The 24,391-nt window shown below is 50.5% G+C and overlaps 2 protein-coding genes across 9 annotated transcripts in view; one reads left to right on the top strand and one right to left on the bottom strand.

Annotated features, from left to right (window-relative positions):
* Positions 1–15,943, top strand: part of TSC2 (TSC complex subunit 2) — a 35,299-nt gene extending 19,356 nt beyond the window's left edge. For 5 of the 8 annotated variants that reach the window (XM_055709499.1, XM_055709495.1, XM_055709494.1 and 2 more), the window contains 16 exons: positions 593–757; positions 1,399–1,551; positions 1,715–1,827; positions 2,859–3,080; positions 3,867–4,082; positions 5,765–5,833; positions 8,028–8,188; positions 8,535–9,037; positions 9,838–9,913; positions 10,822–10,908; positions 11,145–11,331; positions 12,407–12,546; positions 12,756–12,834; positions 13,554–13,645; positions 13,934–14,032; positions 14,373–15,943. In XM_055709499.1, coding sequence (XP_055565474.1) covers positions 593–757; positions 1,399–1,551; positions 1,715–1,827; positions 2,859–3,080; positions 3,867–4,082; positions 5,765–5,833; positions 8,028–8,188; positions 8,535–9,037; positions 9,838–9,913; positions 10,822–10,908; positions 11,145–11,331; positions 12,407–12,546; positions 12,756–12,834; positions 13,554–13,645; positions 13,934–14,032; positions 14,373–14,540 — 2,530 coding nt within the window. In that variant the 3' untranslated portion in view covers positions 14,541–15,943. The remainder of the gene's footprint in view (positions 1–592; positions 758–1,398; positions 1,552–1,714; positions 1,828–2,858; positions 3,081–3,866; positions 4,083–5,764; positions 5,834–8,027; positions 8,189–8,534; positions 9,038–9,837; positions 9,914–10,821; positions 10,909–11,144; positions 11,332–12,406; positions 12,547–12,755; positions 12,835–13,553; positions 13,646–13,933; positions 14,033–14,372) is intronic. The other 3 variants (XM_055709500.1, XM_055709497.1, XM_055709496.1) reach the window with 1 other exon arrangement.
* Positions 15,944–16,486: 543 nt separating this feature from the next.
* The window catches only part of PKD1 (polycystin 1, transient receptor potential channel interacting), a 98,926-nt gene continuing 91,021 nt past the window's right edge, over positions 16,487–24,391 (bottom strand). The window contains exons 42-46 of the mRNA XM_055709493.1: positions 24,127–24,301; positions 23,182–23,469; positions 22,558–22,692; positions 21,946–22,260; positions 16,487–21,531 (exon numbers count right to left, since the gene is read on the bottom strand). Of these exons, the coding sequence (XP_055565468.1) occupies positions 20,905–21,531; positions 21,946–22,260; positions 22,558–22,692; positions 23,182–23,469; positions 24,127–24,301 (1,540 nt within the window). The 3' untranslated portion in view covers positions 16,487–20,904. The remainder of the gene's footprint in view (positions 21,532–21,945; positions 22,261–22,557; positions 22,693–23,181; positions 23,470–24,126; positions 24,302–24,391) is intronic.

Below are 24,391 nucleotides of genomic sequence, written 5' to 3'. Positions count from 1 at the left end.
TCGAAAGCAGAGTAGCTCTCTATTCTTGTGCCAATTTCCTGTTCAGAGTGCAATTTTTTTCTATTTCAAATTAAATTAGGTTTTACGTAGTTACTGAAATTGGAGGGAAAAAGTAATATACGAAAGGGGTGCAACAGAGAAAAAAGCAAACCACAGGGTTATAAAGTTAAGTCTAGAGTGCCCCGATTTATGGCTCATGGGCAATATGTTGCCTGGGAAACTGCAGGTCATGGGACACTGGCCTTCACTGTAGAACTGGGAACTCAAAGCATGGTGCTGCCACTCGCTGCTTGGTGCACTTGCCCATGGGCCACCAACATCAGAGAGCACTGGCCTGGCCTAGTCAGGTGACAGACATTTAAACGTTTCTCAGTCTCTCAAGGTAAAATACACTTTCTGCAGTGACAATCTACAAAGCACAACATGAGGCTAATGCAAAAATATTTTTATTACATCCTGGGTTTAATGTCTGGCCACCTCTCTGATCTGGCACATGCATGTATTGCAGGTTGTTCTGCATCACGCTGCCTTTCGGGTGACAGGGACAAGTGTTTTGCAATGTGATCTGTCAGTTGGAAAATTTCTCTTCTAGTCGGATACAAACATCCATCACTAGTTCAAGCCTGGGCTCTGCAGATGAAAACTCGATGGCTCAGGCTGATGACAACTTAAAAAATCTCCACCTGGAACTCACTGAGACCTGTCTGGATATGATGGCTCGATACGTCTTTTCAAACTTCACTGCGGTGCCTAAAAGGTAGGGGTCAGTCGGTGACCACGGGAGAGATGTGTGTGTTTGAGGTTCATATTTCACTGCATTAGTGGAAAATTACCGTGACACATTTGAGATTCTGGCAGGGCCCAAGCTCGGAAGCCATTCCTCGCAGATAAAATCTGGCTTGGCTAAATAGGTTAGATGAGAGAAATCCGTTGTAGCCGATCGGTCTTTGCCTCGGCCTTGAAGTGTTCCGTGGGAGATGCCTTGAAGGCACATTGGCTGTGAGCCGGGCTTTGCTCCCTGCCCTTGCCGGGTAATCACAGTCTTCGCTGTAGCACCGAGTGCGGCGCCAGCTGGCTTCAAATGGAGGGCATTTGCTTTTCTTGCCAGCCCTTCCCGGAAGGAGACACGTAGCTCGGCCAGGGCTCATTCCCTTCTGCTTTCTGACGTGTGTCCAGGATTGAACTAGACTGCTCTAGTGGTGGGTGTCCTGTTAATTGGTATTAAATTCAGCTCATCCCATGTCCTGATGGATAAAGTGTATGTGGATGAGCAGGGGGTATATGTTAAAAATGCCGTATGAAGAAGGAGAGCAGGCAGTACCTCCTGCGTAGTTACGTGAAACGAGCCACCCGTGTAGGCTCTGTGCTCTGCAGTCTTCATCACAGACGTGGTTCTAGGTCTCCCGTGGGCGAGTTTCTGTTGGCTGGAGGAAGGACGAAGACGTGGCTGGTTGGTAACAAGCTGGTGACCATCACAACAAGTGTTGGAACAGGCACAAGGTCCCTGCTTGGCCTCGACTCTGGAGAGCTCCAAAACAGCACAGAATCAAGGTAATTTTGGCTCCCCTTTCTGGATCTTTCCACCTAACAAAGGCACTGAAACCGCTGTTACAGTGCATCTTTTTAGGTTTCCCTCTTAAAGGAAAATGAATGTCTTATTTGTCCATTTGACTGATTGCTCTCTCAGTATCATCAGTATCCTCTTTCTCCACAGCTCAGACCCTGTTTTGCAAGTGAGACAAACTAAAGAAGCACCAGCAAAACTGGAATCTCAAGCTGGGCAGCAGGTTTGCAGAAGCTCCCGCAACAGAGTCCGATCCATGTCTGGTAAATTCCTGTACTGGAGTCTTGCTGCCATTTCTGGGGCCAGGTCGCAGGCGTAGGTGCCCAAGTGCCTCCTGAAGGGACCCGTGTCTGAACTGATTTGAGAGGCTGGACCTGTCGGGTATTTAATAGCAGGCAGACAGCAGCAGCTGCTGGCCTTGGGGGTGGTGGTGCTGCTCCTGCTTGCCTCTCCTTCCAGGAAAGCTTTGTGATCAGTTAAGCGGTGAGCACTTGCAGTGAGAATCACCTGTGTTTATCTAATCTCGTGGTTTCTAAGACAGACGTGGAAGGTAAAGGTCTCCGAGGTCTCTGTCATGGTTTAATCCCAGCCAGCAACTAAGCACCACACAGCCGCTCGTGTGCTCACTCCACAGGGGAGAGGATCAGAAGGGTCAAAGTAAGAAAACCTGTGGGTTGAAAGAAGAACAATTTAATAATTTAAATAATAAAAATTTTAAAAATCGATAATAATAATAATACAACAGTAATGAAAAGTAAAATAACACAAAAAGGGAGAGAAATAAAACCCAAGAAAAACAAGTGATGCAAATGAAAAACAATCGCTCACTACCAGGTGACGGATGCCCAGCCAGTTCCTGAGCAGCAGCCCCCCAGCCAGCTTCCCCTCTAGTTTCTGTGCTGAGCGTGATGTCGTATGGTATGGAACATCCCTTTGGGCACCTGGGGTCAGCTGTCCTGGCCATGTGCCCCCCACCCCAAGCTTCTGGTGCGTCCCTGGCCATCTCGGTGGCACGGCAGCATGAGGAGCTGGAAATCCCTTGACTCAGCGTAAGCACTGCTCTGCAGCAACTAAAACATCAGTGTGGAATCAACATTATTCTCACCCTAAATCCAAACCATAGCACTATACCAGCTACTAGGAAGAAAATTAACCCTATCCCAGCTGGAACCAGGACAGTTCCCAACATTGTGTGTGCAGCTGCTAGAGGAGCTTAAAAGATTTATTACTTCTGAGATATTTTTAGTGGTAACTAAGCATGGCTCTACCTTCTGGTTTGTGTCTGTCTTGCTAGGTGGTCATGCCTTACGTGTTGGTGCCTTAGACAGCTCAGCCTCCCATTTTCCCAGTGGCTCAGCTTCCCAAGGGACACAGGGTCCTCCTGCTCCTGCATCTCGATCAGAGAAGACTAATCCTGCTCCACAGACACCTCTGCAGAAAGAAAAAGCAAACTTAGCTGCGTATGTCCCGCTTCTGACGCAAGGATGGGCAGAAATCCTAGTGCGCAGACCCACAGGTATCTTGAGCTGGGTGTGGAGTGAGTTCTTTGACTTGCTAAGAAACCAGAGCTTGGGTGAAGAAGAAAAATCCATATTTAATTGTAAATGGATCTCTTTAGTGCTTACAGCTTACACATTTGGTATTTGATTTTTTGAAATCACTCTTTAGTGTTTTAAATCTGCAGAAGACCTGTGAAAAGATTGAAGCAGGGGCTTAAATCTGTATGTTAAGTAGGCACTGTTACAGAAATGGAGCCAGATAATGTCAACCCTACTTTACATTTCCCGTTTTTACACTGCTCTGTGGTCTTTTCTGAAAATCTGTGCGGTGTTTTAGCTTCCCATGCTAGATTCGAGATGAGTGAGGCTTACGGCTAGAGCAGCTGCATAGTTGTGCCTGCTGTTAGGGAAGGAGTAATGACTTATTCATGGTCAGAATTCTTGAATACTGGTTTGTTAAACAACTTTAACAGGGAATTGTCTATTTCAGCTGAAAGTTGCTTCATGAGAAAGAAACTGACCTGGTATCGTTAATTACAATACCTGAGTGTTTTGGATGCCTTTTGGGAATCTGCTGTAGTAATGAGTTACCAAGCTTGGGGTGAAGTACAGAGCCCTGGGAGCTACTTACTGAAAATGGGAAATCAATCAAGTGATTCTGCCTAATGTCTGGAGAACTGGGAACTTGGTCCGTTTCGATTTTTACTTGCAAAATCCAAAACAATTTCTACTTTTTTCAATGCGAGTTGTAAACTTTCTGGAGTTGGGAATACTTAATACTCTTCCCTAATTTTTCTTACCAGGTAACACAAGCTGGCTAATGAGTCTGGAGAACCCGCTCAGTCCATTTTCTTCAGATATTAACAACATGCCCTTGCAAGAGCTCTCTAATGCACTCATGGCTGCAGAGCGTTTTAAAGAACACCGAGAAACGGCTCTATATAAATCCCTCTCTGTCCCCTCCTCCAGCCTGGCCACCGGGACGGCCAAACCATCGCTTCTGCAGCGTTCCAACACAGGTGAGGGATGTCAAGCCAAGTAGCGTGTCCAGCGTAGTAGCCTGTGTCAGTAGCCTGTTGAAAGTCCATTGAAGTTTCTGGAGGTCTTTTAGAACAGTAAAGTTAGTAGCATGAGGAATAAGATAGCAATGGGAAGGGGAATCAGTTCTTGTCTTAGAAGTTTTTAGTGAAAAATTCCCGTCCTCCTTGCTTCTGATGCTTCATCGGAAAAGTACGTCTCTTTCTTAAAGAGAAGAAAGAGAGGACTGATGGAGCTTCTTTGGAGGGGTGATGTGTCTCCTGCTGTTTCCCAAATGAAAATGAACAAAGTCATGGATCCTTTCCCTCTTCCACCTGTTTGGGGCTGATGTGGGCATCCCACGTGTGGATGGATCTTCCCATGCAGTGTTTCCATTTCCATTCGTCTTCAGCACGGGAGTTTGTGTCGGGCACTCGGAGCGCTAGGTCCCTGCGAGAATGGCCTGCTACAGACCTTGCCACCGGGGTCTGTTGGTTGCCACTGTCTTTTACAGCACGAGATAGAGAACGCAGATTCTGCTGGGTGTGGATTTCCACACCTCTTAAAAGGACTGTAGCTTTCAGGCTGGTGCAGCTGAATTTCGATAGCTTTAGATTAACACAGTGGCCAGGGCTTTTCACTGGATTTACTTCGGTGCTAGTTCACTTCTGAAAGAGCTGTTGCTGTTGGGGGGTTGGTGTTGACCAACAGCTAAGATTTTTTTAAGCTTTGTGTAATCCCTGCTCAAAGCTCTTACCATTAATATCCAACACTTGGGGCTCTCCGCACTGCTGGCGCTATCAAACCTGAGCAGTGGTAACAGCAGACAAGGCGTTTTTGGGGAGGTGGCATCAATGGTGTGGACTGTTTGGAAAGCTGGTACAAATGGTGGTTTTCAGCTTTGTTTTAAACAGGGCAGGATATGATTTTAGGATTCGGAATGTGTAAACACATAATTAGAGTAAAAATAAAATTATCACCTTTTAAAAAAAATCTAAATTCTTATCTATGAACACTTCTTATTACTCCTACAAATTGTTGGTGTATAGGTGCTAACTGATCAGTTGAAAGAAGCACCCACCTGAGTGCCACTCCTGTGGCAGTCCAGGGAAATAATTTTGGCCCCATTCTTTTTAAGACGGCTTCTAGAGTAGACTTGCTGGAGCTGAGTGGCAAATGGATGTTTTGAAGAAGTTTTGGTGTCAGACTGTCATATGCATGTTGTTCTTCCTCTTTAGAGGTTAAAACTGTGAATCTTTATCTATGTTTCTACTCTTCAGATTCTTCTGTGTGTTTTAAAAATGATCGTTTGCCAAAAATGCGTAGCTCAGGAAAAGCTCAGACTGGTTTCCTGTGTGTGCTAGGGTATAACTAAGGAATTTTCTGTTTCTAAAACTCACAAAGATGCGTTCTTCAAAGAGAGCAGTTTGAGTCTACATTGTTTGAATGTGTTTATGCCTCCTTATTTGTGTTGAGACCTTGTACCCTTAAAGTATCCCTTTGGCATCTAGTGAGCTTATCCCAGCTTGTTCTTTCCTTTTGGTTTTTTTTTTTTTTTTTAATTTATTTATTTTAAAATAGGCTCTTGGTTACATTTTAAACTCTGTGCTTTTTAATTTTATTTTTTTTTCATATAGTCTCTCCTTCCTTTTGATGTAGCTGCTCACTTGATTTCCCTTTGCAGTGGCCTCTTTCTCTTCCATGTACCAGTCCAGTTGTCAAGGGAAGTTGCACAGGAGCATATCCTGGGCAGGTATATTTATATATCTTTAAGGGAAAAAAAAAAAAAAAAAGTATTGCCATAGCGGAACACCTCTGATTCATAGAAAATGTATCCCTCATACTTCATTTTCCCCTTCCATGTCTCCCGTCTGTACCCAGTCTCATTACTCTCAACAAATGGGATCTTGACTAGCATGAAGAAGTCCAAGCCAGATCCAACATTTGCAAGTGCAGACAATTTCTTAAAGCTTCTGTTTTAGCTGGGGTGGATTGTGAGTCATGAGGCACAGTGTTAAATGACCTGTCAAAATGTCTGAGTGACTTGATTAATTGAATGACTTATTTTCAGCTTCATTTTACAATTGGCTTTGTGTTCTGCTAAATGTAAAAGTTCCCACTTCTGAGAACAGCATAGTATGCTACAGGACAAGCTACCCTGAAATGAAATCCCATGCTACTCAGCCCACAGGAATCTGTCAGAATTGGACACAGAAAAGATAAAAGGAGCTGATACATATATCTGATACATATATATATATTTATATATATGTGAATTTTGACGTTGTTACAACAGATGCTGGTTAAAAGTTTTTTAAATAAAGAAAGAAGAAATATATTTCAAGAGAAAACCTGCTAAATTCTAGCTTTTTCAAGGCTCTTTAGTACCATAAAATCTTTCTCTAGTAAAACTGACTTAGTAATTAAATGGAGATCAAATTGCATACCTTATGAGCACAACACCTGCAATGCTTTGATAATCTGCAGTGCTTTGTGATTTTAATTAGAGGGTTGAAATGTCTTTCTGCCTTCTTTCCTTCACTGGAAAATTCTTTGTAGAGCAGCAGGGTGTTCTTAACTGCTGGTTCTTGTTGACATAAGCCTCTTAAAGCAACACAAAAATGCTGCAGTAAAATATTTTTCTGTACTTCTCTCTGCTCATATTATTCTCTTCCCACCTAAAGAATAATTAGTGAGTGCTTGCATTATTTAAAAACACCAGCAATCTTGGCAGTAGTGTAAGAGCTAGGGCAGCTTGGAAACACTGGGTATGTGCAGGTGTGTTCTGGCTTGGACAGCTAACCAGATCAGCACGTTGTTTTGGGGTTGTTTTTTTTTTATTATTATTTTGTTTTATGTTTTTTAGAAGGTATGTGTGTGCAATGCTAACTCTTAATTGCTTCTTTGAAATAACTTTGGTCCTGCGAGCTGAAATCAATCCAGGAAAAGCTGCTTTAGTGATTTCTTTTTTCTTTTTTTTTCTTTATTTTGCTGATTTTTTTGTGTGTGCTAATTTATTTATTTTATTTTTTTTTTTACTTTGGAAAACAAATCTTGGCCTTTCAGATTGGTCTTCCGGTCCCCTTGTGTGCATAATGGGAAGCCTCCTGTTCTCCAGCCTTTTCCTCAGGACAAAAAAGCAAGGCCAAGAGGGGCCTTTGGTCAGACTCATCCCTGTGGTCAGGGTCACTGCCTGGAGTAGAGACAAGGTTAAGTGCTGCGATAACCTCCTCCACCCTAGGCAAGGCTTCAAGGAGCTTTCTTGTCAGCGTGGTTTCATTAACCATTTGTCTGATCAGATGCCACATGCAGGTTTCCCAGTACTGCTGCAGTGCATGTATTACTTTTGCTCTCGTGTCCTTTCATACGTCTAGGGCTGAATTGTTTTGCTTCTACTGAGACATACCAGAAAAACTGCCAAACTGCAGGTAAATGGCTCCTTGTAAAATTTCTTATCTCCTTCTAGACCACTACAAGGCACAGGAGCATTGCATTTCAGTACAAGAAAAACTTAATTTTTTGCCCCCTCGCATAGAACTGATGTCTTCATTGCCTGGATAACGATGAACTTTTAATGCTAGTCTTGTACTTTCTTACATCTCTGTAGTTCCTGTCTGTCCTGATAACCGAGCATTGATGTACAAGGTCCCATTTCCTCATTGTCCCCTGCTTGTTCATCAGTAACAATTGGAAACAGCTGCACTTATTTTGGCCAAAGCAGATGCAGCCCTTTGCTGTGAGGGTAAGGTGATCAGTTATTCTATGCAGAAAGGGGGACCAGGAGCAAGTCTGACATGACAAGAAATCAAAGAACCAGAGCAGTCATTCAATGTGGCCTTCCGTTGAAATCCCGTAGGGAAAAGGCTGGTACTTCAGAGGAGAGGATGGGGGCCTGCCGGTCTGTGCCTCTCTACAGACTTCAGTTCTTCTGCCTTGTGTCTCGATAGAATCCGCGGTGGTGCTGGAGGAAGGGAGCCCCTCAGAGGTGGAGCTAAAGGAGACCGAGTTCCCAGCTGAGTCTCCAGAGAGCGAGGACATTGAGACTTCATGCTCTGAACAAGTCCTGAGTGAGGAAAGGTTTGGTAAACCCCAGGAGCCTTACAGCAGGGTAAGAAAAAACAGGTTAAGCAGTTGTGTCCTCTGTGGCAGCCCCATCTTTAGCCACACGGGAGAAGTGCCCGTGCTCGGATGAGTCCCTCTTGGCACCCTCTGAAACAAGTCACTCATGGTGCCATGGGGTCACGACTGAGAGTGGGGGTGGCCTGCGAGCGATGCCCGCAGAGCGGTGGCAGTACCTGCCTGTTCTGTGCAGCGGCGCAGCCTGCGCTGCGTTGTACTTGGCACCTTTCCGCTCGCCTTTCGCTGGAAGTGTCGGGGTGCCTAGAGCGCTACTGTTGTCAGCTTTTATTTTGAGTAGCAGGAAAACTGTTAATCTTGGTTTCTCCCTCTTTAAGTCCTCCTCAACCTCCAGCCAAGAAGAAAAATCTCTGAAGTCGGAAGACCTGGTAGAGGGTGGAATTCCCATCGGGAGAGTCCTGCCGTCAGAGGACGGCCGAACACTGGAGGAGCTTTCCTTCCAGCCATCCCAGCCGCTCAGCAAGTCGAGTTCTTCCCCCGAGCTACAGACGCTGCAGGAGGTCCTCAAAGATGCAAATGGCAGAGAAGTAACAAGGAGGCTGAGCACAGAAGTGAAATCCAAATCCCAGTCTGGGAACCTGGAAGGGGAAGGACTGGGCAGTTGGCTGGGCAAGGGGGAGGACACTGGAGTGACTGGGTCAGGTGGCTTGGATGGCACCGGTCCTGTCACCTCGCCTCGCTCCCCCTCCGGGCACCGGCCCCGAGGGTACACCATCTCTGACTCAGCCCCATCAAGGAGGGGAAAAAGGATCGAGAGAGATGCCTTCAAGAGCAGGACAGCAGCCTCCAATGCTGAGAAAGTACCTGGGATAAACCCAAGGTGGGTGGAGGGGCTGGTCTGAAGCTGGAAACGGTGAGCTCAGAGCCGCAGCCGTGGCTGGATTCGTTTGAGGGGGTCTGCTGGTTTTGTGGGATCTACAAAACTGTATCTGATTAAAAAGAAAGATTAATTACCTGTTTTTTCAGGAGCTGATACAGACATGTTGAACCCACTACCACCAAACTAACTGTGATTTAGGAAACAGGTCACTTAAATGGTGAAAGAAATACATAAATAGTTTCCTTATGTTCTTTATCCCAGGTTAGGGTCCAAATGGACATGTGGCTTGAGTGCAGGTCACCTAGAGTTAATTCTGCTGTGACCAGGATGTATTTACTAGTCTTGCAGTTCAAGAAATACAATGTGCAAAATACTAAGAAGAAGGAAAGGGGGTGTCATAGTTGGGTTTTGCTCAAAATTGCATTATGTGACAATCTTCACCTTACTGAGGGCAGGTAAAATACACGTCTCTAAAATAGTTTTCTCTGCTAGCCTAGAACTGCCCCCGTAGCTGTGAGGCAGGAGTGCATTCCTACTCCTCCATTCTGCATAAAGATTGCCTTTTGAACGGGGAATTTGCGCAGCTGCCGCTGTTTGACATAACCATTGTATTTTATGACGGGGTCTATTACAAACTGCAGGCAGTCCAGGTACCTAGCGTCTGTAGAAAATGAGTAATACTCTGTTAGCATTTTAATCGCCTCTGTTTTTAATTCTGTACATAACGTTCTTATATACAACAGATCAAAATGGACGTAACTTTTATGGTAACAAGCCTTTTTCCTCCCTCTCCCCCTTAGCTTTGTGTTTTTACAGTTGTACCACTCCCCATTCTTTGGCGATGAAAACAACAAGCCCCTTTTGTTGCCAAATGAGGTAGGCAAGGATTTATTTATTTATTTTTTAATTCTTGCAGTTAATTTTTCTAAGCTCATTACTTTTTTTTAACATAAATGATAGTAATGAACATCCAGCTCAGATGATGTGATTTAAAGGCGTTTCCTACCAACAATGCTACAGGTGGGAGATATTCTGTACCCCAGCCCTGGCGGCTCCCGCTTTATGGCTCTGGATTGAATTTGAGACATTGGGAGATTGTGCTGGTGCCGTTCCAGAATCCCAGCCAGAAGGCAGGATGATTTGTGGAGTTTTGGGGCTTGCTGGTAGGAGTGCCGGCTGAGAACTGAGCATTAGGTGATACTGGCAGAATGTCACTGGGCAAACCTGCCAGCCCTCCATATAACCGGGAGTGGCCAAGGAGCTGCGGCCACATGAGAAATTAGTCATAAACTTCCTGGAGGAGCAGTGCTGGAATTGGGGGTCCTGTGAACTGAGCACCACAGACCCCCTGCTGGTGGTTTTCCCCTCACTTCAGGTTCGGGTGGTCAGGCCGTAGGGAGCCTCGGTGAGAGGAGGTGATGCCTTGGGCTAAAAACGTTCTCCAGAGCACGGCACGTGATAATTTTTCATGCTTGGAGCTTAAATGAAGATGTGATGTAATTTGTCATGGCAAGCGCATCTAACCCGTGCAGTTTGCCAGATCGATCTCATCTGTAGTACAAAACCAAGGAGGTGTGGTGGCAGATGCCATAAGCACTGCTCTGTACCTCGGACTGATGATGTCCTGTGCCCTTGCAGGACAGAGTTGGGCAGCATTTGTCAAGGAAGTCACTAGTGAAGGTCAGGAAATTGTGCTTACTTCATTGTCCTGAAGGGCTTTTAGGGAGGGCAGTGCGTGTGCAGAGGTAAAGTTTTTAAAGACGTGACCGATGTTTTGATTGTAGACGTTTGAAAGATCGGTGCAGCTCCTGGATCAAATCCCTTCGTACGACACACACAAGATCGCAGTGCTCTACGTTGGAGAGGGCCAGGTGAGTTGTGTGCAGACGCATCAATCCTGCAATAGTTACATCTGCACAGAAGGCCAGGGAGTGCTACTGCAGCTGTGAGATTTGTCCTGCTGCTGCAGTAGCCTGCCTTTTCCTTAGTTTCTTGCACTGAAAATCAGTGCCTGCCTGAAGCCCTTCTAGGAGGGTAATAACCATCACTGGTGCTGATTGAGTGCTCTCAGCGCTCAGTGTGGGACTCCCATGTTCTTACTTCCTAGAGTAACAATGAAATCGCAATTCTGTCAAATGAACACGGATCCTATCGCTATACGGAGTTCCTGACTGGGTTAGGGAAGCTCATTGAGCTCAAAGACTGTCAGCCGGATAAAATTTACCTTGGTGGCCTGGACGTGTGTGGGGAGGACGGACAGTTCACCTACTGCTGGCACGATGACATTATGCAAGGTAAGGTGGCTCCAGAAGCTGGAAGTGGAAGGATGGTCTCTTCTCATCTTGAGACTGACCTGCCTTCTGCAAACAGTTTCTTTTCCAGGGATGTGGTAAAGACAACCTGGGGCTTTGTTCTCTTCCCGTTCTCTCTCTGGTATCTCTGCAAGCCACATGTTACAGTTTGGAGAGGTGCATATACCTGCCTTACTTACTCTACAGCAATTTTAAAATAGTGTGCTTTATTGAAGGTTGATATGGTTTGGCGTAGAGGTTTGTTCTTGAGCTGCTGTGAAGGCCGTTAACAGAGGGTAGCGTGTACGTGTCAGAACTGCTAAGCGTTTCTCTGAAGGACAGTACTGAAAGCGGGAGGGTTGTCATTACTGTGGTCACTGCTAATTGAACTGCAGCATTACCCAGCTCTGGCAGCACCAAGCAGTGCAGATACCATCCAGGATCCAACAAGCCATGATGAACTTCCCAGATTTTTCATACAGTTCTCTGCATCCCGTACATAGCCCGGTTCAGCGGAGCAGCTGCAGGTTACTCACTGTGGCCCTGGTGCTCTGCAGAGCTCAGTTAGGGGAACTCCTGGTTTAAGCTGTTTAACTCTTCCTCCTGAAACCAGCCTCTGCTCACCGTGCTGCTGTGGTCACGGAGGAGACCCCCGGCAGCACTTCGGCAGTTCCCTGTTCGTTTCCTATGAGGAGGCAGCTGGCCGGCGTGACAGCACGCTGCTCCCAGTGTGTGCGGGGCACACGCTGACAGCCGGGCCCTTAATGCACTTTGCTGAGTGCGGTGCTGGGGAAGGCTTGGCAGGGCAGGATCTAAAAACTGGAGGGAGCAGAGCTTTCAGGAACGGCCTTTTCGCTGGCCACTGCGCTCCGTGCTCCAGGTACCACTGGGGCAATCCAGTGGGACTGGATTCAGCTGTCACAAATGGGGACGAACCTATCGAGGGGGCATAACTATTTTTTTATTATTGTGGTGCTGGTACTGCTTTGTCTTCCAGAAAAGTGCTGCATGTTGCCCACCGCTGCTTGCAGCACTGCTTTCCCAGGCCAGCCTGAGGATTTTTCTGTTTCCTCTTCAGCCATTTTCCACATTGCTACTCTGATGCCCACAAAGGATTTGGATAAATATCGCTGTGACAAGAAAAGGCACCTGGGGAATGATTTTGTCTCTATCATTTACAATGATTCTGGAGAAGACTTTAAACTGGGAACAATAAAGGTACAAGATCTTACTTGTGGGTGTGTTATGAAACAGGCGCGTGGGTGGTTGTAAAACCTTAATCTGATGCGTGTTATCTTAGCAAACAGTGTCGAGATCATGAATGGAGGTTATTTGCCTTGGTGGGTTCACATGTGTGTTTATGGCATTCACAAGTCACGATGGCTGCTAGTAAAATGTATATGACCGTTTTATCGTTTTCTGACCAGGGTCAGTTCAATTTTGTGCACGTTATCATCACACCGCTTGACTATGACTGTAACCTGGTGACGCTGCAGTGTCGGAAAGGTAGGAATCCCTCCAGCCTTTGTTCTCAGGCTTTCCCGTATTGGTGGTGCAATAACTGCCTTCACTTTGCAGCATTTTTGTGTTTCAAAAGTAAAAACTTCCAGGAGAAACTCTCCGAAAGCCATTTGCTGCCCAGTTATGCCTGGATATGTCCTGTTCATGTATCTTCCCCAAGATAAGAGGTATCTTCCCGTTGTACCACTCACACTCTCTTCAGACTTAAGACAAAGTGCCAGCAGAGCAGAGCAGGTCCCTCCAACAGTTGCTTGGGAATACTGGAGGAGAGAGGAGGTGGAGGTCCCTGTGGCTTTGGCCTCTGCTGTCCTTCCCAGCACCACAGGGCCCGATACTTGGGAACTGGTCACGGCTCCGTGCGAGCTCAGCAGTGCTGGTGCAGTGAGCTGCAGGGGCGTTTGCTGTCCTCTGATCAAAGGGGCACTTCTGGGTGTTTTGCACTCACGCTCTGGTTCTGCGACGCGGGCCCAGCAGTCTCTCCTCAAACCTTTACAGAGCAGCTGGAATTTGGGCACCAGCTGTGTTAAGTTGCAGCGTGAGTTCTGTTACAATTAGAGCCGTGGAGCTGGATGGAAAGGAACTTCTGAGGTTCTGTGATGCGGTCCCTCAGGTTTATGTTACATATCTGTTTAGTTACTTGGCAACCTTTGGCTTGTTCTTAACTGTCTTACAAGGTTTTTTTTTCTTATTCTTTTAAAATAAAGACATGGAGGGTCTCGTGGACACGAGTGTTGCCAAGATCATCTCTGATAAGAACCTGCCCTTCGTGGCCCGTCAGATGGCCTTGCACGCTAACGTGAGTACCCCTGAGCTCCCCAAGACCTGCTGTCTTTCAGCTGGTGTCTTAGTCCGTCACCAGCTTCCAAGGAAATGAGTAGGGCTTGTGAAAGCAAATAAGTAAGTTTTCTGCTTCAGTTATTGCTGTCAACCTTTGAAGTCAAAGTTAGTACGTAAACGGTTATAACTTAGAGCTGTATTTCAGTTGCTGTCAAACTGTACTGAGATGTGCTGTTCATTTTATTGCTGTGGTTATGTTAATGTGCCTCCTCTCATTCCCTGCTTCTCCCCACCCTTCCCACATTAGATGGCGTCCCAGGTTCATCATAGTCGATCAAACCCTACTGACACCTACCCATCCAAATGGATTGCAAGGCTGCGCCATATCAAGAGGCTACGGCACCGGGTGAGTAAAGCTGGCTGTTCTGCGGCTTTGGAACTGGGCTCTGCCTTACAAACAAGGCACGCTAAAATCAGCTGTCAAAACTTGCCGAGTAAGAGGAGCAATACATGCGTGAAGGTTAGAATCCAGCTCTTGTGGGAATGACAAGCGTAGCAGTGTAGGTCTGGACATGTGAGCTTCCATCCCTGGTGGCAAAGGGTTTGGGAACCCCAGTATCTGGACACAGAGCTGCACCCCCTCGGCCCTGTGCTAGGGAAGGTGGGACAAACCTGCGTAACCTGTTCCGCCCTGCCCAGAGTGAGTTTCAGAGAATGGAGCTTACCTGTTCTCATTTGACTTCCAGCTACGTGAAGAAACCCAGTACCAGACCCCCGGCCTTCCCCTGCAGATGCATCCCTCTGCTCCGACAAAGCCCCCTCCCCAGATCGCCCAGGACCCTCCACCCACCTATGAGACCGGCCAGAGGAAGCGGCTGATCTCCTCCGTGGACGACTTCACCGAGTTCGTGTAGGTCCCAGCGGGTCGGTGTGTGCTCTGGGACGGACGAGGCAGCGGAAGCGTTTTACCTGCGTGCCGGCTCCGTGCAGCTGCATGGACAGAGGAGGGGCTGGCAGGCGCGGCGTGGCTGTGCTGCTTGCACGTGGACTCGGCATTGAACCACACCGGGAGGCTTGAACGTTTCACTGTCTCAGCCTGCCACTGTTGTCGGATGAGGACACTGTATCCCCAGCAGATGCTCCAGGAGAGGACCAACTCTATGTGTTTTGTTTTTATTTGGTTTGAGCTGTTTCAAGGCTTCCATCTCCGATGGGAATTTTCCTGCAGAACCTTTCTTTGGACTCCTTCCACACCGGCGTCTGGTGGAAGCAGACAAAGTATGATATTCTGCAGTTCATCAAGTAGTTGGAAGATGCAGGAATTTTGATGATTTTATTGGGAATGAAGTATGAAGTACTGAAAATCCAGTCACTATTTCTAAGCACCCTGGAATCCCAGCTCCTCTCCCAGCCTCGGTGCCTCTCAGCACTTGAACTCTTCAGGCTCAGACACGTTCTGCTGCCAGCTCTGGCAAGAGTTAACTTGGGTTCTCGGGTGACCTGCCAGATGCTGCTTAAATTCCCAAGGATTCATCTCCATTTAGAGAGATTCACAGCAACCCCTCCTCGTTCAGCAGAAACAATTTTGCTGCCAGAAGTAACACAGAAGAGGGGGGCAGATGCCACTTGCCCGAGCAGCAGAGCGCTGGGCCACAAGGTGCTTGTGATGACCGGCCCGAGCTCCCAGGCTGATGGCAGGGATCCAGCCCAAGGACAGACCTGGCTTCCAGGTTCACCTGCAGGATTTCCACTGGTTGCAGCGATGCTGGGGTAACTCTTGTCCTTCTCCGTGCACCCAGTAAATCCTTTTTTGAAAGACTATTGACATGTCTTGGGGCATCATCTCCGAGTGAGTTTTGCCTGTTGCACTAACGCATAGTGACAGTCTCCTCCTGGCACCTCGGGAACGAGCGGCCCTGTCCGTGCATGCGGGTACAGGTGGAACGGGATTATGTAGCCCATCTTGTGGTAAGATGGTCATCAGACACTACACTACCAAACTGGGAGAAACCATGTAAGCTGGACTATACTGTGAGTACTTTATCTCCTGCTCTGTCAATAAATGGGAAGCGCGGCTTTTTGGTACCAGGTAACAGCAGCGCCCTTGCGATGGCGATGAAGCAAGTGCAATCTGCACAGGGAACTGTGAAGTGGCAGGCGAGGGGACTGAAGTGATGCTACTAGCTTGTGCAGGGCTGTTTGGGAACTCTAAGTGTATGTTGTGTTTTGAGTGTTTCCAAGTCATAAAGGAAATAAAATATTCTTCTGGTCAGTGGGTTCTTGCTGGCCTGGGAAGATTCTGACTGTTTCGTAATAATGTAAATTCCTTTCTCCTTTTCCCCTTTCCATTTTCTGATCTGTGTCACTCATTTCAGTAACCCAGTGCTGGACGGGGTGCGATACCGGGCTGTGTTCCAGTGCCTGCGCTGGGGATGCTCCCTTGGTTCAGCTTCAGGTGGCCCTGGGACAGGGGCCGCCTCTGTCACGCTGCCCACCCAGGGGAGCCAGAGCAGCCGCGTGCCCTCGCCGAGGTTTGTGCAGCCGGGGCCGAGCGAGCCCTTGTGCCACCCTCTGCCGGGCTGAGGCTCCTTTACGTTGACTGCAGAGCCCTCACGGACAAGCTGATGTCACTAATTACAACCCAGAGCCGCCCCAGTAGGCTGGCTGGTGTAAGAAGGTGTCTTGTGCCGGAAACCTTAATGAAAATTCCGGTCAGAGACAAAGAGGATGACAGTGGGGTGGGGAGGAGTGCCCTGGGAGCAGCTCTGGCAGGCGCTGCTTTGCCCCGAGCCTTTGCTGAGCTCTCGCTGGTGGTGCCGACTGGGCTGAAGCAAGCGAGTGTTAACAAAAGCACCAGAGCCAGGTTATAGCAGTCATCTTTTATTTGACCTTGTCATTTTCTAAGAAACATCCCCACAGTTACAAAATACAATAGTTTTGTTCGCAGTGAAATGCTGACCGGACAGTAACAGGTGGCATATCGGTCATAATAATTTGCTTTGGTTTGTTTGGTTTTTGTAAAAAAAAAGCACTTCTTTAAGTCCCTCCCTCTCCCTTTTAAACTAATGGATAAGGTTGTTTATTTAAGCAGCTTGATACTGTTGCATCTTTGTGAGGCTTAAGACAATAAATAAGAAACCCTCTCTTGGTGACTACAAACACAGAAATATACATTCAGGAGTATTTTTTGGCTAGGGCTGCAAGTCAGGTTTGTTGCTGTCGAGGGTCTAACTGTGACTAGTAACTCCGGCTGCAGCTAAGTGCATGTGTACGCGGTACCTTAGCTGGGACAGTGAAGGAACCCTGTGAGTGTCGCTACAGTTTGTACAAATAAATGCTGCGATGAGAACTATCATTGCTCGAAAGCTGTCAGTGGTGCCCGCCGCGCGCACGGGCCCGCGCGGAGGTGTTTGGCTTTTCAAGAAACAACTGGGGGTTCCAGAGCTGCTCTCCGTACTTCCAATGAAGGAAAGAAGTAGGGCAGTTGTCTTATCCTGTTTCTGCTCCTCTTTGATTAGAAGAAGCGCTTGGTAAGTCAGTCACACGCATCAAGTCACTCACACACACACAGAACAAGCTTGGTAAGAAACGGGCACCTGGGAACAAAAATCCCGGTGCCTCACTTCGGGAGCATCCCGGTTACACCGCCCGCTTGCCTCCCGTAGCTTATTCAAGGCTGTTGGGAGCAGTCGGGCCCCGGCTCGCTGCTGCCTCTTGCCTCTGGCTCTCCTCCCTGCGCTCAACTCCAGTTAGTGGCTCTTTTAAATGGGCACAGTCAAGCCGTGAGGGTGGGGAGGTGCTGAGACCCGAACTGTGGATCTTGAACTGAACTTTTAGGCTCTTGAAGATGCAAGAGATTTCCAAGACCTGCTTGGTTTGTTTAACTCGCTGAACGCTCTCACATGGCCCTCGGGGTGGCTGGAGCTACACACGCTGCTCCGCTGCAGTGGGGAAGGGGTGCAGGGGTGCAGCCGGGTACGGAGCTAGAGGTTAAAGTGGCTGTTTTGGTGCAGTTGTGCTTAGATCTCCCATGTAGGAACCCAAAAGCGAGTAAAAGCTGGTGGCCCACCCAGCAGCACGTGCCAGCGAGCGCCTTCCTACCATTACTCTCCTTTTTCCATCACTTTGTTGGCCAAAAAAATTCCTGCGTGCTTACCAAGCGGGGCTAGGAGGTGAGCAACTTGTTTTTGTCTGTGAGTAGTTGCTGTTTACACAACTCAATACTTCTCCAGTGCCTCTCCTTCTGAGGCACAGCTAGAACGTCAGGAACTTTGGCTTTTAAGGACAGAAGTAGAACAGAATTCCTGTGGTTCACCTGTGCCTGCGCCTACCTCACCGAACGGGCTTCTGCTTTACAGCTCTGGCCTGCCCAGCCCAGGGAGGGCATGCCGGAGGGGTGGCGAGCTCAGCAGCTGGATGCAACTGCAGATGTGTGCCCAGCGCCAGTATCAGAGCCGCAGAGCCACATCCCAGGTGTCCTGGTACATCTCACAGCTGCTCCTCTTACTGCCTTAAGGGTTTTCGGACATGGCTTGCAGGCACATGCACCAGCATTGTACCCCTGTCACCAAAAAAAGTCACGGGCATCTACCGGAGCCGAGCCTGGTGGCTGTGCTGCCTGGGTAAGTAAACAGGACCAAAAACCCCAAGGCAAATTGTTTTAAATCTCTGGCTTGAAAACCACTTTTAGATACCAGAAAAGCTGTGGAGCAGATGGAGCCGTTTGTAAAAGGAGGAACAAATCGCTTCTACCAGCAGCCCTGACGCCAGCACTGCGGCCCTTCGCTGCTGTCTACCTGCTCCAGGCACCTGCTGCCGCCGGGCCGGGAACCTCCAGCTCCCGCTGCCGCGCTCTGGGCACTCCTGTCATCTCCTCCTCTGCCGGCCTTTCCTTCCCATTACAAAAGCTTCGCGGTTACCAGAATTAGTTTTCTCCCCTCTCCTCTCTACTTCCCTCTGTGCAATCTGCTCTTTCAACAACCTCTGTGGTGACCAACCACCATCTCACTTTCAGCAATCTTCAAGCTACAGCACACGTGTTTTCTCCTGCTCCCATCCTTCTGCAACCTTTCCACAGCCTCTGTCCTTCACATCAACTGAGTTTTTCGAAGGCAACTTCCACCAGCCCCAAAGCCATCACACAGCGCACCCCGCGTCCCTCCGTCCCTCAGGCGCCCGGAGGCACCGGAGCCCACAGCCAGCTGGAATAAAATCTTTAAAAGCATCTAACGCAGCACGGCAGAAGTGCTGGGAGCTGGATGGGGAGACAGGGGGATGTGATGAGCCATGAGGTGACTGGGGAGACCCCTCTCTCTGCCCAGAAAGGTCCCCCCTGCCAGGACCACCAGCGTCAGAAGCAAGACGCAGACTAACCCACCCCACGGCACCGCCCGCCTGGTCTCGCTGCCTAACGGCTTCCCTCTGGCCCTCAACATTCCCAAAGCGTGCAGCAGGCTCTGGGAACACCCCAAGGAGCACACGCAGGGCTTCCCCGGCCCCGCCACGCTCCGCTCCACCTGCACTGACTGGCCCAGAGCCAGCCCGGCCAAACCTCAGCTGGGAGGAGAGCACACGCACCACATGCACACAGACACCTAATACTTTATATACACGGGACATTCCCAGGAAGAAGCACTTAATACATCCTTTAAATAACTCTGACAATAGTATTCTGTCTCCTATCTACATGTTTCAAACACGTTACCAATGCTATGAAAATATAGCAAACATACAAAAATATATACATTTAAAATAAACCAAAAAAACAAACCACCGTATAAATTACTTACAATATACATAATGTGAAGCGGTGACGAACAAGTGAGCGCAGGCCCGAGGGAGGCTTCAGCTGCTGCTCAGCACCCCCGGCACTGCAAGCAGGGGGTGCCCCGCAGCGCAGCCCCTCCCCAGCCGGGCACGGCGAGCACAGCCCAGCTGTAGCCCAGCGCACGGTGAGTCCCGGGGAGCTGCGGGGTGGCAGGGCTGGAGGGACCCCCCAAAAGCTCCATTTGGGCTTCACCTGCCTCCCCCCGCGCCTTTGTGCTTCTCGTAGGGAAGGTGCCAGGAGGCACCGGCACGGCTGCCTCAGGCTGGGGCGTGCTGGGGGCTGCGTTCACTTCATCAGCGCTTGCTCATTTCAGTTTATGATTTAAACAAACAAACAAAAAAAAAATACTGCTTTTGTGATATATTATCCCGTTCTTGTTAGATCGCATGTGTCATTGTTAGCTGAGGAAAGCATTGTTTAAAGTGCTGGGCAGTACATACGAACAAGTAAACCAAAAAAATACATATACTTACGTCAATACATTCCTTGGATTAGAAAAGCCAAGCAGCCAGCAGCACCCACACCCCGTGGGCTGCGGCGTGGGGGCGAGGGCGGGTGGGCAGGGGGTGGGTGGGGGACCGCAGTGAAGCCAGCACGTTGGCAACCCCATGCTCAGAGACAGCCGAAAGCGCCCCAGGTCTCCGCACCCCTCGGGCTGCGGCTGCGGCTTGTTATCCCCTCCGACCTGGCCGGGCAGCAGGGCTGGCAGCTCGCTGCAGCTTCCAATGTCATTGGTCTTAAATATTGGATTTCTTTAAATACAAATAATAGTACCAATTTCTGGAGGATAAAAGTAGCCAATACTGGAAATTAACTGATCTGGGTGTAGATATCATTTATCTATATCTATATATATTTATGCTTAAAAAAAAAAAAAAAAGGGTTAAATATCTTCTCGAAAGCTGTAGCTTTCCTCCACAGTGTGCCTGGTCGACAAAAATCCAAGACTCAATTCAAACCTTCAAGGCCTGGGGCTCTCCTCTCCCCCTTTCCCTCCGGCACAGCCAGTGGGGAAGGGAGGTGAGCTTTGTACCGGTCACCCTGTGCCAGTCCCCAGTAAAGTGTCCTTGTGACAGTCACCATGTGCAGGCTGTCTGCAGATGGAGCCATTTCAGAGACAACTTTTTAATACTGCCCTACGCTAACGCATTTCCTGCACACTGACCGTGCCCTGCACAGCCTCCCCCACAGTGCTGGGCACCACCAGCGGAGAGGTCAGCACACCCGATGGGGACGTCAGGCCCGTGGAGGATGGCAGCGGTGCCACCCCGGTGCAGGCAGCAGCCCCGTGCGCCCCGGCAGGCACAGCCGCCGCGGCGGGAGCCATCAGAAGCGGCAGCTCCTGAGGCTCCAGGTCTGCAGGGCAGGCACAGCCCGCCCTTTGCAAACCACTTCCAGGCGCTGCCGGCTCTCCGAGGCACTGCTCCCCGCGATACCCAGCAGGCCACCTGTTACTTGACAGTGGGGTGCACCCTGTTCTTGGCCCGGAGAGGCCGTTTCTTCTTCACCGCCGGAGCCACGGCGGCGTAGGGTTTGTGCGGGGGCAGCACAGAAGCCGCCATGCCGATGCCTCTGCTAGCTCGAAGGAGCCGGCTGGGCACAGAGCCCCTGGTGCCTGGTGGGGCGGCAGCAGAGTGGGGGGACAATGGGGCGTCCCGCAGGGGCTGCAGGTCCGTGTTGGAGGGGGTCTCAGGCGAGGGCCCCTGCTCTGTGCTGCCCGCACAGTACCTGCTCGGGACATCCTCGGACACCTGGGTACCCCTCCTCCTGGAGCGGCGGCTCTGAGAGCCCTCCAGCTGGTGCTCGATGCGGTACACGTCCTCTGTCACCTGGTTGACCCGGTCAAATTGGGCAAGCAGCATCTCAAAGAGGGAAAGGAGGCGCTGGATGTCAGCGTCCACTTCCAGGCTGTCCCGGGTGCTCAGCACGAGGCTCAGCCCGTCCAGCTGGCTGGAGGAGGTGGAAGCCCAGGAGCTGTCAGATGCAGCGCTGGGAGTGGGGCCCCGAAAGGATTTGGAGTCACTGGAGTCTCGGGAAGGCAGCGGCTCCATCCCTTCGAACCTCACCTTGTGCCGAAACTGGAAGAGAATAAGGGAGTGCGGGGCAGGGCGGGCAGTTATTTCAGGAGCTGGGAAGTGGGAGTGCCGTGCTGTGGCACTGTGTCCCGCTCCACACAGCCCCAGGGCTGCTCCCAGCCCTTCCTGGTGCGCCAGGCCATGGCCCTGACCTGGGGACAGACCCCAGACAAAACCAGGTGGAACCGAGAACTGGCAGCCGGGCCCTCTGCAATGCCCCATCGCTACCGAGCCCCTGGGCCCTCGGGAATGGCCGCTGCTCCAGCCCTCACCCGCCGGAGGAACCCGACTGAACAGCAGCGGGAAGCAGCCAGAGGCAAAGGGAAGGCTAAGGATGGCGGGCATCAACACTGCAAACCTCTGCGGCCTGCCTGCCACAGGGCCCCTTCCCCACGGCATCTCCCAGGCTGTGCTCACCTCCTTGGCTTTGCTGAAGCCCATCCACATTTTCAGCCTGCGCATGAAGAGCTCCACCATCTCGTAGTCCTGGGGCTCGAAGGCGGGGCGGTACAGCTCAAAGTGCATTTCCCGGTAGCTGTAGATAAGCACCACGGTGAACAGCCTCAGCACAATCCACGCCTCCAGGACGATGTAGCTGGTGCAGAACAGGCAGTAGAGGCCCGAGGACTCGGGCAGGCAGGGGCGGAGGGTCCCGCTGCCCCGCAGCATGGCAAACAGCAGCAGGAGGCTGCTGCCAACGCTGCGGAAGGACTCCGAGGAGGAGGAGAAGAGCTGCAAAGGGGACATTGGAGATGTCGGGAGAAGGGATCAGTGGCAGAATGTTCCCCTGACCACCAGTACTCACTACCCCACATTACAAGGATAAGCCCTGAGGAGCGGCCCACAAATCGGCTGCGGCGGGGACAGCCAAGACGCTGCCCCTGGTCAAAGGCGCCAGGCCCGTGGAGACGAGCAGCCTGGGCAGGCTGGGCACCGGTGCTCCCAGAGGGCCCAGCAGGCTGAGGGATGAGGGGACACGCGACCCCAGGCAGCCCCCTGCAAGACGAGGCGGGGACAGCAGGTAGTTACCAGGAAGCCGAGCTGAGCGTAGGCCAGGATGAGGACGGCGAAGGCCAGCCCTGCAGCAGCCAGCTCCTTCGCCGACTTCCGCAGGGTTTTCCCAAACACAGACCACTGCCTGACAAAACGCAGCTGCTGGGCAGCCTAGGAGCAAGAGAGAACACGGTGTTACAACATGGGCCCATCACAGAGGCTGCTGTGAGATCCTTCTGGCTCAGGGAAGGGTCTTTCAAACATCTCTACAAGTCTGAGAAATGCAGACTCTGGCAGAGCAGAGGACATCCTAGTCAGTGGGCTCCTTGCAGACAAAATCACCCCATCAGCCACACTAGGCTGAATTAATTCCCCAAGGGAACCGAGGGCCCAGAGGCTTTAGAGACCTGAAGTGCTACAGCAGAGATGCACGTGGCATCACTGCCCACCACCTCCGTCCTGCAGCAGTCTGGATGTGGCAGCAGCCCTGTTGCATTCTGTTAGTGCCTGGCACAGCTGGACCACAGTCTTGCATTTGCTTTTACTTCAGGGCCTTTTGCTGCCCCTGCCACAGGACTATGCGCAGATGACAAGCTAGCACAGGAGGATGGAAGCACACGTCCCTGCCCAGGTGCTGCTCCCACCCAGCCCTCTCCATACCTGCACAGTCAGAAGGAAGAGGAGGGATGCAGCCAAAGTGCTGAAGATGGTGTTGAGAAAGGCCACCTGGTAGAAGTTGGTGAAACCCTTGCGGTTGTTGAGGTACTTGAGCCACTGCTGGTCGGCAAGGGTGGCTTGGCTGAGGTGCACCACCACGGTGCACGTGGTGAGGAGGATGAAGACCCACTGGCCATAGTTGCCCCACAGGGTGAAGTAGGCTCTGCCTTCCTTCTTGATGGACAGCGACTCAGACACCACGAAGTAGACCACAAACATCATGAGGAAGACCTGAGGGAAGAACGGAGAGGTTACCAGTGAAGAAGAGGGCGACGTTTGACTGCTGTGTTGCACCAGGGGACCCTGCAGCACCCCAGAACGGCAAGACTCCCATGTACTAGGCTGAGTTCTGCCAGCCTAGAGCTGGAGCACGCCCCCGAGCCCTTCCATGCCCTCCTCGCTCACTCAGTGCCTCGCTCCCTCCATCCCTAGCAGTGAAGCTCCTCAAACCACGTCCAGTGCGCTGGGGGCAGGGTGGCAGTGTGCAGGGGAAGAGGGCTCTGCTTACACTGAACCGTGGCCCAGGCAAGGTCTCTGGGGACATGGCTCAGCTGGCTGCTGTCCCCGCCAAGGACAGAACAAAAGCCTCAAGATCCCACAGCGACACGCATGAGTCCAAGGAAGCAAAAAGGCTGAGACAAGACCAACAAGTGCCACCAGAGAGGAGGAATCTCCTTCCCTTTGGTGGTGCCAGGGATGTTTTCCGTCTGCTATCCAGGCCTGGAAGCAGAGCGGTGACAGGTGTGGAGACAAGTGGCCCCACGCAGGGGAGCTTTAGCCCACAGTGACTAACGCTGCCCTTCCGGGAGCCCAGGCAATGAGTCCCCAGAGCCCTCTGTGTAGCGACCAAGAGGGAAGAGGAGCACAGAGGGGAAGTAACACACTGACCATCATGAGAAGCTGCAGCGTGACACCCCTGCTGAGCCGCAGCAGTGGGAAGGGGCTGATGGTGACCGTGGCGATGGCCTGGCCGGCCCCCAGGAACTCCAGCTGGAGGGTGATGGCAGCATGCAGGTCCACGCTAGGGTTATACTGCATCAGCTCCACAAAGACTGCCCGACTCCTGCGAAGGGAAGAAGAGCAGCTCAGGGCACTGGGACAACACCAGCTCTGGGCTTCGGTGCCACTGTTTTGTAAGATCACAGATCCTCTG

The sequence above is a fragment of the Falco cherrug genome, chromosome 4, assembly GCF_023634085.1.
Source record: "Falco cherrug isolate bFalChe1 chromosome 4, bFalChe1.pri, whole genome shotgun sequence".
In the NCBI taxonomy this organism is placed as follows: Eukaryota; Metazoa; Chordata; class Aves; order Falconiformes; family Falconidae; genus Falco; species Falco cherrug.
This window is presented reverse-complemented; position numbering and strand designations above follow the sequence as displayed.